Source organism: Poeciliopsis prolifica, unplaced genomic scaffold, assembly GCF_027474105.1.
Source record: "Poeciliopsis prolifica strain line A6 unplaced genomic scaffold, Auburn_PproV2 SCAFFOLD012, whole genome shotgun sequence".
Classification (NCBI taxonomy): domain Eukaryota; kingdom Metazoa; phylum Chordata; class Actinopteri; order Cyprinodontiformes; family Poeciliidae; genus Poeciliopsis; species Poeciliopsis prolifica.
This window is the reverse complement of record NW_026562387.1, coordinates 10,689,593-10,707,646: the sequence shown is the minus strand read 5'-3', so window position 1 is coordinate 10,707,646 and position 18,054 is coordinate 10,689,593. Positions and strand designations below refer to the sequence as shown.

General features: G+C 38.6%; 3 protein-coding genes across 3 annotated transcripts; all 3 read left to right on the top strand.

Annotated features, from left to right (window-relative positions):
- The first annotated feature begins 306 nt into the window (after positions 1–306).
- On the top strand, positions 307–3,813 carry abhd10b (abhydrolase domain containing 10, depalmitoylase b). The gene is made up of 5 exons (XM_055037891.1): positions 307–411; positions 794–980; positions 2,109–2,220; positions 2,861–2,998; positions 3,112–3,813. Exons 1-5 carry the CDS (start codon positions 318–320, stop codon positions 3,451–3,453), a joined length of 873 nt encoding a protein of 290 aa, XP_054893866.1. The 5' UTR covers positions 307–317; the 3' UTR covers positions 3,454–3,813.
- A 3,236-nt stretch (positions 3,814–7,049) lies between these two features.
- Positions 7,050–12,555, top strand: tagln3b (transgelin 3b). Its single transcript, XM_055037140.1, has 5 exons — positions 7,050–7,354; positions 8,943–9,174; positions 10,047–10,221; positions 11,362–11,464; positions 11,553–12,555. Exons 2-5 carry the CDS (start codon positions 8,995–8,997, stop codon positions 11,692–11,694), a joined length of 600 nt encoding a protein of 199 aa, XP_054893115.1. The 5' UTR covers positions 7,050–7,354; positions 8,943–8,994; the 3' UTR covers positions 11,695–12,555.
- Positions 12,556–14,132: 1,577 nt separating this feature from the next.
- Positions 14,133–17,149, top strand: c1qtnf9 (C1q and TNF related 9). The gene is made up of 3 exons (XM_055037640.1): positions 14,133–14,416; positions 14,564–14,626; positions 15,522–17,149. Exons 1-3 carry the CDS (start codon positions 14,230–14,232, stop codon positions 16,289–16,291), a joined length of 1,020 nt encoding a protein of 339 aa, XP_054893615.1. The 5' UTR covers positions 14,133–14,229; the 3' UTR covers positions 16,292–17,149.
- The last annotated feature ends 905 nt before the right edge of the window (positions 17,150–18,054 follow it).

The window sequence follows — 18,054 nt, the reverse complement described above, 5'->3', positions numbered from 1 at the left end:
AGGTGCTATATTTAGTACGTTGAACTGAAACTTGATTCATTTGACAGTTTCATTACCCTCTCTATTGGTTATTTATTGGTCATCATACTGGCACATGTTTACAGAAATGGGTGGAAAACTAACAAACTGTCCAAACACAAACTCTTGAAGCACACTTTTGGTTAAGGCAGCAAAAAGCTAAGGGACAAGTTCCCCACAAGCGGCTTTGGAGTCATGGGGTTACAGAACCCCCATTACTGGAACGTTAACCACTCTCTTACAAAACGAGAACTGCTACAGCTTTTCTCGCGATACTTCGTTAGTGTTCGCGGAACAGTATGGCAGCCGTGTCGCTGAGGTCTTGTCGCAAAGGACTTTCACTAATGTTAAGAAATGCAAGGGTCGCAGCTCTTCCTTCACAACACCTGCAAGGTTTGTGCAATTCCTTTCTCCTTTTAGGATTAAATTTGCAACGCTCAAACGTCCCTCAGCTCGAATAAATAAACAAGAGGGGGTGTGGCGGCCGTGACGTCCTTAAAAATGTAAGGAATGTGAACTAAAGGTGTGTAATATAGACCTTCCAACCATAATCACTGCTACTCTTCATTCTGATAACAGCTTCTAACACCATCTGTAATTATTATAGTGTTTTTGAACACGTTGTGCTTTAATTAGCTTCGATTAGGCGTGACGACGGTGCTGCCATGCCGTATCTGCCAGTTTTCGCTTTATCCAACACAGTTTACGCCTTCTTTGTGTTGACATTTTATAATAAGACGCATCGCTTGGTAACTAATAACATTGTGTTGCACAGCGGACAGAAGACACAAATCAACAGTTCAGTTTGCATCCAGACCAGACCTTCCAAAGCTAGCTTACATGAGGGTGAAGGGGAAGAGCCCAGGAGTGGTGTTTCTGCCAGGCTATGGCTCCAACATGAATGGCCAGAAAGCTGAGGCTCTGGAAGAGTTCTGCAGGTCGTTAGGGCACTCATACCTCAGGTAAGTCACCCAAACCCATCACAGAAGACGACACTTCGACCCCTGAGCAGATCTGAACAAAGTACATCTGGAACACTGATTTAGCACTGCATATATCTGGGGATGTCTATCCCCAGATATATGCAGGGAAATGTAGAGATGAATAGGAAAGACACCCATGGACTAAGGAGAACTAAGAGAGATCAATTAACCCAGCAGTCATTATGTTATGGACTTTGGGAGGATTCAGAGTACCCAGGGAGAACCTGGGTATCTTCTTGCTGCAAGGCAACAGTGCAATCCAACTGCACTGTAGTATAAGTTATTTTGTGATGAACTACGTGTATTTTTCAAAGATAAACATGCTGATTCATTCTTTTTTTCCATTACCTTGCTTAACACTCATACCAGTTTGTCTGGCTTACCTTGTGTGCTTTCTACATGTCCAATCATGGCCAAAAGCTTCAGCAGTGACACAATTTGAGTGGTTTTTAACATCTTCACAGTCAATTATCTCTGTAGACACAGAGAAAAAGATTCTATTTATGTAAATATGGAACATTTATTTGAAGAATTAATATTTAGCATCGACCCTTCTTCTAAAATTCACTTTGGCATGCTAAAATTCTAATAAGTTCAGTTCTTGAGCTTGATCACAATTTATTAGTTTCTGAAATGCACATGGCTTCTCACAAGTAGACCTGGGAAGTTTCTTCTTCTACTTGTTCTCGAAGGATCTCCCCACTTGTTTTTCTTCCCAAAGATTTTGTAGGTTATAAAATAACATTTCTGCTTTGAAAATCTGTATTTAGTCTTTTGTATTGTCTTGATTTTATGGGATGCTAAGATTTAATTGACTAGCTGTAAGCCATCATCATCAAAAATAACAGAAATAAAATATGCAAGATGAAATAAATGTGTTTCACTTTTTAAATAGATTTTACCAATATAAAATTTTTGAGACACATTTGTAAGGCCTGTGGCTAGAACTATGATAGTTGTTTTCAACTGATGTTTAAGCATCTGATCCCTAATTATTTAAAAATAAATATGAGGCATGAGGAAAAAAATGTCCATCTACGAATGGTTTGCCATGACCTTATAGTCTACTTCTTACAGGCATCTCTTGTTCTGCTTCTGTTCTTCCAGGTTTGACTACACAGGACATGGAGCCTCAGAGGGGGCGCTACCTGACGGAACAGTTGGTGTCTGGAAAAAAGATGTTCTTTATGTGTTAGATGAGTTAACAGAAGGACCACAGGTACATATTTTTCATCCTTTGATTTTTTTTGTTGTTATTTTTCATTTTTTCTTTTGGACAATTTAAGCACCATCTGACTTCATATGTTTTGTTTTACACTTGACAAAAACAATATGGTAAGGATCTCAAACAGCTGTAGACTCATAAAGGAAAACCCTGCTGTCTTCTAACTATAGGTTACATCTCAACACAAATACGTTTCAAATTGTAAACTTTTCAGCTTACCCCTTAAATAAAAAAAATAATTTTAAGTTGGATAATGGGGATTACTGGTTTGAAAGGCCTTCTGAAAGCAAGAAAAAAAAAAAACACTCATAGAACAAAGTAAAATCTAATGAAAAATCCTCACACGTCTTGAACTTTTCCTAATTTTGACATCTTACAACCACAAACAATGTTTTTTGGGGGAGATTCTTTGTCATAAAAAAAGCTAGTGAGATCTTTTAAAAAATATATATATATTTTGTTTTTTACCATATATCCAGAAGATGGCGCTCTTTGGTCACATATTGGATTAGGATTTTGTTACCTTTGGCATCTGTCTTCTTTGGCTAATTTATTCATTTAGTTTTACTTGGTGTTTTCAGATGTTCTTTTTCTCTCATCCAACTCATTCTGTGGTGGTTTTGCTTCTTTGCAGATCTTGGTAGGATCCAGTTTGGGCGGTTGGCTCATGCTGCTGGCAGCCATTGCAAGACCAGAGAAAACCGCTGCACTGGTCGGCATCGCTTCTGCTGCTGATCACTTTGTCACGGCGTTCAACTCTCTTCCATTAGAGGTGAGACCATGTTGGATCACGCTGTATGTCAGCTGTGTTTCACAGTCAGTTTTTTTTTTATTTTTTTTTTCTCTTTTAATGTTTTTGTGTGATCTCCATATTTAAACTCACAGACTCGCAAGGAGCTAGAGGAAAAAGGGGAGTGGTCACTCCCCAGCAAACACACAGAGGAAGGTTTTTACAAGTTCAGCATGGACTTCTTGCGTGAGGCGGAAAACCACTGTGTCCTTCAGAGCCCTATCCCCATCACCTGCCCCGTAAGGCTCATTCACGGCCTCAAAGACGAGGACGTCCCCTGGCACGTCTCCATGCAGGTCGCAGAGCGTGTCCTCAGCCCCGATGTGGACATCATTCTGAGGCGGAACGGCCAGCACCGCATGTCCGAGAAGGATGACATCAAGCTCATAGTCTACACTATTGACGATCTGATAGACAAGCTGACCACCCTGGTCTGAAGAAGGGATAGAAAAGATGTTCAGGATACACTGCAAACTGGGAAGTCTGCCCTCAAGGAAAGATAACCAAACAATGGCATGTTGCTCTGCCAAATGTCACCTATGATGCATCAATTTTTTTTTGTCCTATATTTTGTCTGTCATCACTAGCATCTCATGTTGCAAGCGGTAATGAACCCTAAAACTTTCAGGTTGCATTTGTATGTTTCTGGTTCTTGTATTGAGAATTATGATTAGCCATGTTTGTTGTCATTTTTTACTGTTACTGTTTCCCCTTTATCTCCTAGCATACACAGTTTTCCTGTGCCTTTTTATCCAATTTTCACCTATTTTTAGTCAATAAAACCTGTGCACACCAGAGTGCAGGTCTTAAGTTTCTTCACATGGCGGAGTAAAAGCAAAGTAAACATTATCATTTACAAAGGGAGCATTTTATAAACTTTAACCTTTATTGTAGAAAGAATAAAGGGAATATTCTTTTAGTTCTATGTTCTATATTTTGAACACTACACCAAGAACATGTTTCCTTTAGGTCTAAAATTAAAGTAGATGAACAAGAATGTCTGACCAATTACAGCTTGATACTGTTAAAGAAGAGGCAAGGACCCAAACTTGTTAAACTAGGGTTTATTTTTCTCATGAAACAAGAACTTTATTTTTGTTGGGTTTTTTTACATTCAAACTGAGCTTTATAGAGTCTGACATTAATAATGCAGGTTGGAAGTTTCCATACATTCATCAGTGGGATGAATGTCATTAATCTGGAGAGTTTGTAGACGCATAATGTTGTATATGATACACATGCTTAAATGTATGCTTATGCCCCCACTAATATCAGCTGAATATGAACATTTATTTACAGATATAATGGAACTCTTAAATTATTGGGATATCATTGTGAACCTGGCTTTTAGCTGTAGTTTATAACTTTCCTCTGAAGGTTTTCCAACACTAGTTCTGGTTTGGGTTTTGAGTCATTGTCCAGCTGGAAAACTTGTGTTCAAAAAGCCATCTTGGAGTTGATTTTGAAATTAAGCTTAAAAAGTGAAGGTAGTCTTCCACTCCATTACTTCTTTTATTTTGTGCAACATACCAGCTCCACTGACAGTAAAACATGAGCATGATACTTCCACCACCATGCTTGGTACAGTGTTTCCGATTTCAAAACCTCACCTTGACTCCTCCAATCATTTTTGTTGTTGTTGCATCAAACTAGCTCAATCTTTGTCTCTGCTGACAGTAAGACATCTTCTTCCTTTCTTGACACTTTCTCTGTGTCTGTAGATGTAAAGTTCACTGCATTCTGGACAGTTGAAAAGAGATGGGCATGATCTTTGTGGCTCCTGGACATTAAGATCAATTTTGTTTTTATCAGAGGGTGACAGTTTGGCTCAGATGTTGGAAACTTGGACACATTTAAGTGTTCCAACATGTTGATAATCCCAAACTATGCTGATATTAAGAAAATCAATTATCTCAGTTGATTTCCTCATCTTTTGCATAGATTAACCTTAATGTTTATTTCCTAGAACATCAGCTACTAAGACGATTATCAGATGTCAATGTTTCCTGCACATGCTGTCGCTTACAGATGATCAGTTTGTCATGCGATACACAAGTATTGGCTCTTCACACTCATTTTAAAACTTGCCAAAGCAACACAGATGAAATTGCCGCAATCATTTTGGATTAGTTATTTTTCAGATTTCACATGGACTTTTCGATCTCAGTTGTATTTCAGATCATATGACCATATGAGAAATGAAACAGAATTTAGAAATCTTTTACAGTTACTGGAGAAACGCAACAAAAACTGATGGGATCTCACCTCAAAGCAGTGTTACTGCAAAACAACTAAAGACATTTTCGTGTCATTTGCGTCATCACTGAACAAGAACATAAAGTGCAAAGTATTTATCCTGACTGCCCTGTGAATCTTGGCTCTGAGATTTTACTATTTGTGGTTTTCTGTCGTGGCCATCGGAGGTTTATTTCTTTTTCTCCATATCCTTCTGAATCCTGCTGTCCTTTAGTCACTGAAGGAACCAGCTGAATAGTTGATTATTAACATGTAATTGTCCACTAGCTACTCTGTGTTTAATGGGGCAAATCAACCACTTTCTCTCAACTCCTTTTAACAGCACAGCTGACCTTTAAGTGATGACTGAACTCCGTTGCCGGTCATTTTTTATGCTTATGTCTAAATGTCATTTTACAGAAGGAAGCTAAGTGAAAGGATGAGAGTGTCTTTGGCCGTCCTCATGTACTGGAACTCCTGCTAAAGATGTGTAAATTCTTTAAAATAAAAATATATATATTTTCTTGAAACAGCATTAACAAACATCTCATGGTGAGAAATAAGTCTTCTACAAAAACAGTTATTGGTAACTGGAACTATTCCTCTGAAATGAAAATAATACAAGCATTTTTGGTCAATTTTTTTTTTTTTTACATTTCTCTATTTTTTTTAGGAACTTCTAATTAGTAATCTTCAACTCACTGTTTCCAGGGTAACACAAAGACCTATTAGTTTTACCCACTTTAACTGGGTTGAATGAGGATCAAGGTTTGTTTTGCCTCGGTGACAAGGATGCTTAGGGGAGTAAAAACACCCACAAAGCTCAGAATTAAAGACCTCAGCAAACATGCCAACCAGTTGTTTGTGGTTGGAAGAAAATGCCATCACAATGAGTTTGCTAAACTCTCCTGGTACTGTGCTTTGAACTGTGTTCTTTGGTCATTTAAGACAAACACTCAATTTTGGTTCAGGGTCAAACAAAATATTGATATTTAGAAAAAGATGTAACAGCTTTTGTTGAGTACAGTGGCGGATGCTGTGATGCTGTGGGCCTGTCGTTGAGTGCAAACATCGAGACGTCTTTGAAGTATGGAGACATTCAAAGGAAAAAGGTCTGGTGGGTTCCACTAATGAACTACGACAGATCATCATTAGGTCTTTCAGTGGGATAAGGATCCAAAACTACATGATAAAACTGACACAAGATTGAGAGGTTAGCGAAAGAGAAGACTGTGGAAAAGAGAATCCAGAACTCTGAACAACGTAGAGATCGTTCAACAGGAGAAGTGGTCAAAATCTTTGTCTCTGCTTTGACTAAGTGAAATGTTATAAGGCGTGGGTGAGCAATCTGTGGCTCTAGGTCCTCCAAATCGTCTCTTACGAACAACTTTTTCCACATAATACTTCTTTGTATCATTCCTTGTATCCTTCCTTCCTCCTCTGAAAGGCTTGGACAGGAAAAGTTGACATACTGTATTTTTAAATAAAAAAAATGTCTTCAGAGTTTTTCAGTTTACTGCAATAAAAGAAATATTTCTTAAATTATTTTTCTACACGTTTTTTTCAATGTATTTTTTTTATTATTATTTTTTACCGGTTGTGCAAATAAATATGAGTGAGGAGCCAGTGATCAAATCACTGAACTGAATTTAGCTGACTCTGAGGATAAGATAATATTGTGGGGGTTGTTTTGGACACAGAGCTGATCAGTATTGGCTTGCAGACAATTGATTTGACGCATTCATGTGGCCTCGCTTGCTGAGGGCTGAGAGGTGGAGGGGTTCACTTTGCACACAGCTGAGCAGGCACTAACACACTGACCGCCATCCGGGACAGAGGAGTCACGTCGCATTCCGCTGCTGAGCGTCCGCAGGCCCCCCGGGGCCCCTCCGCCCCCCTCGGCCCCCTCTCGGTGGAGCTGGTGCATATAAAACCCAGCGAGTCGCCCCTCCCGGACAGAGTGAGGTCCAGTCTGGCCCGGAGGCGCGCTCGCTCGTCCTGCGCTTTATGGATGCTTCGGCACTTCAGCGTCATCGTCATTGCTCTGAATCAGCTCAAGTGTTGGGAAACGGGACATCAGTGATCATCACTCTTTCCTTTCCAGTAAGTGACACATTTCATCCTTGAAAACTATTGAGAGCGCGTTTGCCATATGTGAGGCATCATGTTTATGCAAGCGATGCAATATGTCGCAGATTTGTGTGCGCAGCAGTTTTAAAAATATATATATATATATTCTAAAACAGTTCGAAGAATCAGCAAAATGCGTTGCAAAGGCTGAAACCGGAAGGTGAAAAACATTTTAGAAGAAAATATTTTTTTTTTAACTTGGAAAAACTGCTCGTTTCGAAAAGATGCAGAAAAGAGAAGGTTTACGTCACAGCGGATCTGACATGATTTTGCAAAACACAGTTGCAGGCTGCGATGCCCACGATCAGCTGTGAACATGGCTGTTCTGCGCGCATTTGAAGTTTCTGCACACATTCGGGGATTTAATTTGCGTCACTGTCCACTGTAGGTCATATGAAGCAGCATCACTGCGCCCAGCCAGCCGGAAGCAGGTTAGATTGTTGTCATAGCAATAAGAGGGCTTGTCCTCGCTCGGGACGGCAGCCAAGAGACCACACCCTTCCTTTTTCACTGCCTCCACAGATTTGCTGGTTTGTGCAGCAGAAGGCATGGAAGTAAAATATTCAATAAAAAATTATTAATTAAATTAAATTAAATTATTCATTACTTTCATTTAGTTTTATTTCAGTCGTAAATTCGAGGTTTTCTAGCGAGATTTTAAGTGATAGAACAACATAAAATAGAGCATGAATGTGAACTCAAAGGAAATTAGGGTTGTCAGTTTAACAAAATAAATAAAATCCAGTGCAGCCAGTAGCGTTTAGAATTAGAAATAGATTTTCCTGTGAACTCTTATTTCAGTATGAACAGAGCTGTTCTGTTCCATGGTGTCCTCAGAGGTTTCTGCACACCATCCACATGATGAAGCATGGTGGGGGCATCATCATGCTGTGGGTAAGCTTTTCTTCAAAATGGAAAGGGAGGCTGCAAGATCAGCAAGAACAGAAAACCTGTTGGAAGCTGCATGAAAAGTGAGACTTGGTTCAGAGGTCCACCTTGTAGCAGGACAACCTGAAACATGCAGCCAGAGCTCCAATATAATTGCAATGGTCCAGTCAGAGGCCAGAAATTCTCAAAATTCTCAAACAGCACTACGTATAAATTTTTGTCAACAATCTTTATACAATCTAATGGACTTTGAGCTATTTTTTTTTCTTAATTTTAGTCTCTTGATTTGCAAAGCTAGTATAGACAAACCCACACAACGAAAAATAAGCAAAGTGGCACAAAGATGCGCATGAAAACAAGTGACGATGCTAAAGATAAACTAGCACATGCAGGTAAGACAAAATGGACAATTACAGCTGAATAAATGGACCGCATATTTCTAGATTATTATTTGTAAGAAATATTAAATATTATGCATGACTTTCCTCCACTTCCTATGCACTGCTTTCTATTGGTTTTGTTCATAATAGCTCAGTGAAGTTTCTATAACAAGACAAAGTAGAAAATATTTTTGCAATGCAATGTGTGTGAGAAATAACACACAATGCCTTGCACAAGTTTGTTTTTGTTTTTATTCTCATGTAACTCAGTCTGTAACACCTACTTCCTTCAGGACAGCTGGACGCCCACACATTGTTCACTATAGATTCTAAGGAAGGCCTGCCATGGCGAACCGAGGGCCCAGTTATGGACTGAGCCGGGAGGTGCAGGAGAAGATTGAACAGAAGTACGATCCTGACCTGGAGCAGCGCCTGGTGGACTGGATAGTCGCACAGTGTGGAGGAAACCTGGAGAAACCGCAGCCGGGCAAGCAGAACTTCCAGACGTGGCTGATGGACGGAACGGTGAGCGGCTACAGTCCCTAAAATAGATATACTTTGAATTATTTAAGATGCAACATAATAATGATGACAAATATGAAATGGCTGCTATGTGATGGCCAATTTATGTGCCCTCTTATGTATTACGCTTAATAAAAATTGTTCTCAAGGTAGAGATTTAGAAAAACTGTTTTACTCACTAAAGGTTTATTAAAAAAATAGAAACATATACAATTTTAACCTGCAACCTGCTATGTCTTTCTAACCACATATTTAGGGATTTTCAGCAACTTAAGAGAAAAAAAAAATTGTTGCTAAGACTTAATTTTTCTGAACTTCACAACAGGCTGTGCACTGCTGTCTTTTAGCTAAATGCTAGATAAACCTGCTAAAACAATTTTTTTCTGAAAAATCCATGAAAGTAAAAAACAGGAGGAAAATTTCTTCACAAAAGGGCAGCCGCTTAACTAAAAATGTACCCTTCTTACAAGTTAATTTAAGGTAGCATTATTATTTTTTTAATTATTGGAGAATTTTAAATACATTTCAGTTTTAAAAACCAAATTCAATGTCCTTTTGTGCTACTTCCTGAGGATCAGTAAGTAAGTAAAACTTTATTTATACAGCACCTTTAAGGGTAAGACTCACGAAATAACAAATCCAAATTTATGCAACGGTTGATGTAAAATTATAGGTTTTTAGCTGACCTTTATATGTGTGTTGTTCTGGCAGAGAGTTAAAATTTTAAGTAGCAAAAGTAGAAACTCTGTAGAACAACCGAAACCTTGTGAATTACATTAGATACCAGCAAGTACTGAGAGTCCCATCATGCCTTGGCACCAAAGGTTCTGTTTGCAGGATGACTAAGGCAGACTTCTGTCCTTCCTCCGTAACAGATTCTCTGTCGACTCATAAACAGTCTTTATCCGCGGGGCAAAGAACCCATCAAAAAGATTCCTGAGACTCAAATGGCCTTCAAACAGATGGAGAAGATCTCCCAGTTCCTGCAAGCAGCGGAAGCTTATGGAGTCACAACCACAGATATTTTTCAAACTGTGGACCTCTGGGAAGGTGAGGACATGGATGGATGGATGGATGGATGGATGGATGGATGGATGGATGGATGGATGGATGGATGGATGGATGGATGGATGGATGGATGGATGGATGGATGGATGGATGGATGGATGGATGGATCTGTAAACTGCAATTTTCAAGATTTTCCACCGATCTTATTTGAACTTTATATAACAGATCAGCACAAAGATATGTGTAAGTTTGAAGTGGAAGAAAAAGCATCATATCTTTTACAAATGAAATCTGAAAAATTTTCTGTGCATTTGTATTCAGCCTCTCTGTCAGTAGAGGGACCTTTTATTGCAGTCACAAATGCAGCCCTTTAGACGCATGTTTCACATAGTAGCTTGATTTTTCCCCTCCATTTATCTATACAAAATAGCCAAATTTCACTCAGATTGAATGCAGAGGTTCAAACGTTAACTAGGCCACTTTAATATAGTGGTCTCTGAGCTGTTCTGCTGGAAGGCGGATGTCTATTCCCAATAGCTGCCTGGTTTTTCTACCAGGACTGTCCTGCATTTAGCTTTATCCAACCTTCTAACAGTGTGGGTCAGCTTTTCTGACCCTGCAGAAGAGAAACATCCCCACATCTTAATGCTGCCACCACCATATTTCACAGTGGAGATGGCATTGTCAAATATCTAAGGCCTTCACAGAACAGCTGCATTTATGTTAATATTAAATTACACAGACTAAGACTCTTATGTACTTTTATTATGTACTAATTGGGTGACTTCTGAAGGAAGTTGTTTGGGATGAGTCAAAATGCACGCAACATTTTTCAATACTGAAAAACTGAAAACTCTGCCTCCATTTCCTTTATTCAGCTTGGCTCATCTTTGTGTTGGTCTGTCATGTAAAGACTCAACAAAATACACTGAAAGTGTTTGAAAAATATCAATACCTATGGATGCAATTTCTCCCAAAACTCTGATCATCTTCTCTATTTCTACTAAAGAAAATCATTCCCACATGATGTTGCTGCAACCATATTTTATTATGTACATTTTCTGTTAATTTATGTCCACATTTGGTGTTTTGCATGATGGGCTATTTTTTTATTTTTTTTACTTTTGTAGTTCTTTTATTATCTGACTGGAACATTTTCTTCCACATATTTGCTGGTTATAGGAAAAGACATGGCAGCAGTGCAAAGAACCCTGATGGCTCTGGGGAGTTTGGCTGTCACAAAGGACGACGGTCAATATAAAGGTGACCGAGACTGGTTCCACAGGTATAAAAAAAAACCCTCTGAAAACATCAAAAACCCACCTTCAGACTCCTCACACACACCTACTAACCCTCTTGTTGTACACGCGCAGGAAAGCCCAGGGATACCGACGAGAGTTTACTGAAGAGCAGCTGCGCCAAGGCCAGAGTTTGATCGGCCTGCAGATGGGCAGCAACCGCGGCGCTTCCCAGGCTGGCATGACGGGCTACGGTATGCACCGTCAGATCATGTAGACCCTCCTCTAATCCTTGATCTCAGACTTTGTTTTTCTACTAATCCCACAAATGCTGTAGCCCTAAAATAAAACTCTCCTAAGCTTTGCCACACCTGCCATCTTAACCTCAACTTCCCTGTAATTGCTGCTTTTGCCCAACACTGTTTTCCTTCACTTCTTAATAAAATGATGTCAGCTACACTGCAGATTTATGTCTTCATGATTCTTCTGTATTATTCTCTCTCTCTTTTTTTTGCCTTCTTACCTCCGTATTATACTATTTGGTTACACAATGTGTATTTTGTGTTTATTTAACTATTTACAATAAAAGCCATCTGTACTGTACACTTGTTTACAGAGATACTCAAAGTGACTGTTTAGGCATGGTGTATTGTTATTTATATATTTCCTATATTTTAGTGATCATAGGCTATTCTGTTCTTGTGTGATTCTTTAGCCTTAATCCTAGCAAGGCTCAATCAGTGACGAAGTCTCTGCAGTTTTGCCTGAAGACTTGTTGCTGTTTCTTCTGTAACCAAATCAACCTCACGTTGTGCCTGGTTATAGGACTTCAAAGGCTGGGTCCTTGATATGCTGGTATTAAATTATAGATGAGCGTCATTTCTTCTGAGCCATGCCCTCGTTTGTTATCTGTTACACCTCGTTTGTTATCTGTTGCACCGTGCACATTCACATGTGCACGGTGCAACATGTGAATGTGCAGTAGCCAACACGTTTGACAATAAAAGGTTCATGGTGCCAGGTAAACATGTTGCTTGATTGTGCACTGTTTATGTGTGTTCTGTTTGTATTTTGGAAATCTATTTATATGTGGATGTGTGTAAGAAGGATTACTGGAAAAATAAAGTATGAATACGTATTTTTGTCTTCCCTGAGGTGAGGTGAATGCTGTGTGCTCACTGCAAGCACCGAGTTCTTTTTCTCATATCTCAGTTTTATGTTCCCGCTCCTCCTTTGCCGCCATCCTTATTGTCTCTGCTCACTGTGCACAATCTAATAAAGTGTCTGCAGTACAGCACAATTATTTGGATGCTGGTTTCTGATTTGAGCCAGAGTAACAGTAACCTTTTGTTTAGCAGCACGAGTAAGAAATCAAATCTCTCAATGCTCTTCTAATGACGTTGAAGGTTCATTTTTCCTTAATGAAGGGGAAGAAATTGAATCATTTGAGTGTGTGTGTTGCCAAAATCCAAATTACATTAATCAAAGACCTGGTTTAGATTTTTTTTTTTATTAATTCATGGAACTAGATGCTTCTAGTTCTATTGCAGGCCCCTGAGTTTAATAGCTACACAAACATGTAATTCTAATTTGGAGAAAGAAAAAGAGGATGTTGTCCAAAAAAACTCAACTTACAGGGGTCTGCAACCAAAAATCTTTATCAGTCATTCATAAATCACATCATACATATCAAGGAACACAGCAGACAGATCAGGGTTTAAAGCACCTTAAAGTTATAAAACAATATCTTATCTCAGAAGATCTGGAAATGGAACAGGTATGACACAAATACAAAGAACATGGAAATATTTCAGCCTGTACAAAGAAAGTAGAGATATAATATACTCTGAAGTACTATCAGCTGTGAAAGCAGGATGTGGTATTTCTATACATAGTGTTAGCTCAGAGGGGCTGAATAGAGGTGAAGGCCACACTTTTCAGATTTTAGGTTTGAAAAGTCTAAAAATCATGCTTAATTTTTCTTTCATCACCCTTACATAGGACATAAGTTAAGGTTTGTGGTTGTAATGTGCATAGGTGATTTTGTACACCCTGTAAACATGTGGATTAAATAAGACCAATGTAATTGGGAGAAGGTTGTAAGCGGAAGCATTGACACGAGCTGCCATGGTTGTTCAGTATCGACAGGGAAAAACAGTTTTAAATTAATTAAAAAAACAGATGGATTCGGGATATTTTGACCACAGCTATTCATAGTTGAAAGCCTCCGATCCTGTTAATGCCAGCTGATCTTTGTGTTGCTCTTTCTTAATGGCACACGCGAAACCAAAACCCTGTTAGCACTGGACAAGTAAACAAAGTCTAATTAATGTGAGCCATCAAACCAAAAGGCAACAGCTTTTTAATCTAAAGGTCACTTCAAACATCAGATTCGTTTTACAGTACAATAAATTAATATAAAATCTTCCAGTGAGCTGTCAAAGCATTTAACTACTTGCCGAGGGTTAATGTCTTATTTTTCCTCTGCACAGACAGGCAGCTCAAGTGAAACTCTCTACCTTCCTATTCTCAGACACTGTGAGTCTGAGCTTATTATTAGCCTCAGACGGACTAGAGAAGCATCTGAAGGGACACAGGCCATGCATAACTGATGGAGCACAGTCAATAACTAAACCATAAACAGTGACCAATGAGGATGCATTGGTTAAGCTTTGCCCAGCCTGTGAATCGTTGGCTTCTCTTGTGTACTTTGCCACTGTTGCAAGGGGCTCTCGGGGTCAGACTTTTGGGTAATCAAAGTTACTCTGTGCCATGCTTGAGCTTCTAAAAGTCTAAAAGTACAGCATGTGCAATGTCGCAGATAAGCTTTAGGGTTGCTCTCCTGCTCCTGCTCTTGGTCGTCAGATGTGTTGCAGAGGAAACAATACCAAGTAAAGGCTGCATTTGTGGGTATCCTGGAATACCAGGCGATCCTGGTCACAATGGTTCACCAGGGAGAGACGGTAGAGACGGACTCACAGGGGACAAAGGAGACCAAGGCAAGTTCAGAAAGAAGACTGTTTAAAGACTTGACTGTAATATGACTTGAGCCATATTTAATTGGAATATGTGTTTCAATATATTATCATCAAAGTGTTGATTGCAAACATTTAAAAAACAATTATGTATTGATGTTTTGTGTAAAGGTGAAGTTGGCCCTTCGGGACCAGCTGGTACCGATGGCCTAAAAGGAACCAAAGGAGACACTGGTATGTACTAAAAATAACGACCTTGCAAAAGAATAAAACCCAGTATATTTCTGTTGGTGTTAAATTACAAATTTACAATATCTTACAAAAGTATTCATTTCCCTTGAAGAACAATTAGAAACTTTACAACGACTAATGTAATTTTATGTGGCAGACCATTTTGAAGCAGGGTCTAAATTTGTAGAAGAAAAGAAATATCTCATGGCTTCCAACATTTCTTATAAAAATCTAAAAGTGTGTCATCAATGCCTTCACAATATTTACTATAAAGGTAACTTGAGTAGTGAACTGCTAATACTTTGAAGTACTTCCTTTCACTGCAGTACTTTACTGCAATATGTTTCTAACCAGTTTTGCGCACCTATATGTCTGCCAAGAGTGAGAGTAAAATCTGGACTTTGACTGGGCCATTCTAACACATGCATTTGCAGGAGTCCACACCCATGTTTAGTCTTTTATAACCTCAAACAGCTTTTACAGGATTGTTCTGTATTTTGCTATTATGCATCTTCTTTTTATCTTCTGATAAAAGATGGCAACATGCGTCTTTTATCAGCAGAGACCACTTTCCCTGTCTCTGCTGACAAAAAGAGACCATCCCCTCAGCATGACATAGACACCACCAATTGCCACATGCTATATTCAGGGTGATGTGCTGTTTTTCTATGTTTTTCTGCCATTAAGTCCAGATTAGCCAGGTTCATGGCTAATGGTTGTCCACAAGTTCTTCCACCAGAAGTGGTGTAAAAATGTTGTAAACAATGCCCCCTTTTAAAAGTTACAAAAGGCATTGCTTTGATTTGTCAAGTAAAATGATTATAAAATACAGCTAGGCTTGTAATGAGTGTCAGTTTTCACTCCTAGTTTTATTTATTTCTTTATTCGTTCTCTCCAGGTGCTATTGGTAATCTTGGGCCTAAAGGGAAAAAAGGAGAAAATGGAGAAAAGGGGTCTCCAGGAAAAATGGGGCCCCAAGGAATACAGGGACCAATTGGCATAAAAGGAAGCAAGGGAGAACTTGGTTTGCCAGGACCCCAAGGACTTAAAGGAGATTTAGGTCCGCCAGGACCACATGGTCCAAAGGGGGAAATTGGCCTAAGAGGTGACAGAGGTATTCAGGGGCCTCTGGGACCCCCTGGTAAGCCAGGGCCTAAGGGAGAATTGGGTGTGCCGGGTCACAAAGGAAACATTGGTTACCGTGGTGAAAGGGGTGCTCGGGGTGAGAAGGGCGAAAGCGGCGAAAAGGGAGAGTCTCCTGTCATCCCCAAAAGCGCTTTCTCCGTAGGACTCACAGCGCGTAGTAAACTTCCACCAGCCAACCTGCCGATCCGGTTCGACAAGATCATTTATAACCAACAGAACCACTACGACTCACAGACAGGGAGATTTACGTGCCCCGTAGCTGGCGCCTACTTCTTCACCTACCACATCACCGTCTTCTCCAGAAACGTGAAAGTGGCCCTTATGAAGAACGGGGTAAAAATCATCCACACCACGGACAACTACCAGACCAGCGAGGACCAGGCAGCAGGGGGCGCTGTGCTGCACCTGGATGTGGGGGACAAAGTGTGGCTGCAGGTAGTTGGAGGAGAACTGTTCAATGGCCTGTTTGCTGATGAAGATGATGACACCATTTTCTCTGGGTTCATAATCTTTGGATCCTAATTAAAGATTTTCAACAAAAATCTAAGATGAAGCTTCACTTTGACATAATTATGATCCAGTGAAATTAATTTAATTCAAAATTGCATCGTTATATTTCAAAGTAATTACATTAAAATTAACTTGTATTTTGTTTTCTTTATTTCAGACAGTAAACAGAAATCTTTAATATTGTCCTGTGATTGTTTTAAGAATTGCATTAATGTTTCCAAGACAAGAAGGTAGTCTGAAGAAATGTATTCAGAAACCACCAAAAAGATGCAGGACTTGTGGCCAGATTAGTCATATGCTGCTTGTTGAACTAAGCTAGGCACCAGTGTTGCAGAAGTAGCACAAAAGTTTTTTTAATTTTTTTTTTTTTACTATTTTTATTATTCTAAGTAAAATAGAGATAAGTCACAATCTCTAACAATGAATTTTGGACCTTGGACACCAAAACAAAGCTGGTTGGAAAGGCAAACATTACATGTACATTATGAAAAGAAACCCATAAGGAACAGAACATGCTGACTGTGTGGATTTAATGCCTCTGATAACAATGTCACTGTACAGTATAAATTAAATGAGTTATATCTGGGTCATGGCTGGATCACAATACAGGAACATTATATGTTATTTTTGCTAGCAAAGAAATAGGCAAAATAGCTACGCTAAGCCATCTGTAGCTTTTGTTTCTTCTTTCAATTGATTTTATTATTTCATAAAGATAATTACATCCTATACATTTATTTATTTGCATTTGTTTGTTGAAATTTTATTAAGTTTTTATTTTGGTGTGATGTCTCACTTTGGTTCTTCATCCAATTATTTCCAGAGGAATTTTTTCATACAGTTTTTCTCTTCTTGCAATAAACCTAGACATGGAGTTTAAAAAAGTAAACATGAGTTTATTGAATGATTAAACAGACAACAGACATTTCTGGATGGTATATTTTGTCTCACTTTGTTGTTGTCTCACAATATAGAACAACCTTGTTTCTGTCTGTGCAATTTTTGGATGGGCGTGGAACAGAAATATTCATGAATTAAATTCCACTAGTGTGATTCAGTGACACGACGCAAGAAAGCCAGGACAAAACCAACTGGAAAGCCCAGTCTTTTTGTGTCCTACTTGTGTGCAGGAATTGTGGAGTACCAAAAGTGCCCAGTTTAATAAATTGGTAAATTCTGACATTTTGCTTACATACTCCTACCTTTAAAATATGCCAAAACCAATACATTAAATAAACAGTTACTTTTTAAAACTTTTGTTTAAATACACTTATAGTGTGACACAATTCTAATTTTGTGAAAAATGCAATTTTTATTTTACAATTTTGCCTGTGAAACCAGATTCCAAAATCGAAAAAAAACAAAAACAAAAACAAACAAAAAAAGAGTTTTTATATATTATCGTTTTAACTATTACACAGTGACTTGTGGATAAAAAAATAGAATTAATACTGATAAATAGTACACACCTGTTTGATGTGATTATTAGGATATCAGGATATATATATATATATATATATATATATATATATATATATATATATTTTTTTTTTTTTTTTAAGACTTTATATATATATATATATATATATATATATATATATATATATATATATATATATATATATAATTTTATTTATATTTTTTTTATTTTTTCATTTTTGGCACTTTTGGTCTTCCAAAAAGGCCCAGTGTTGCGCTTCGAAGTGGGCGTGGCTTTCAACTTCCAGGGATTGAGTGCCTGATTTACTATTGGCTGTCAGCCGGACGGTCGCACT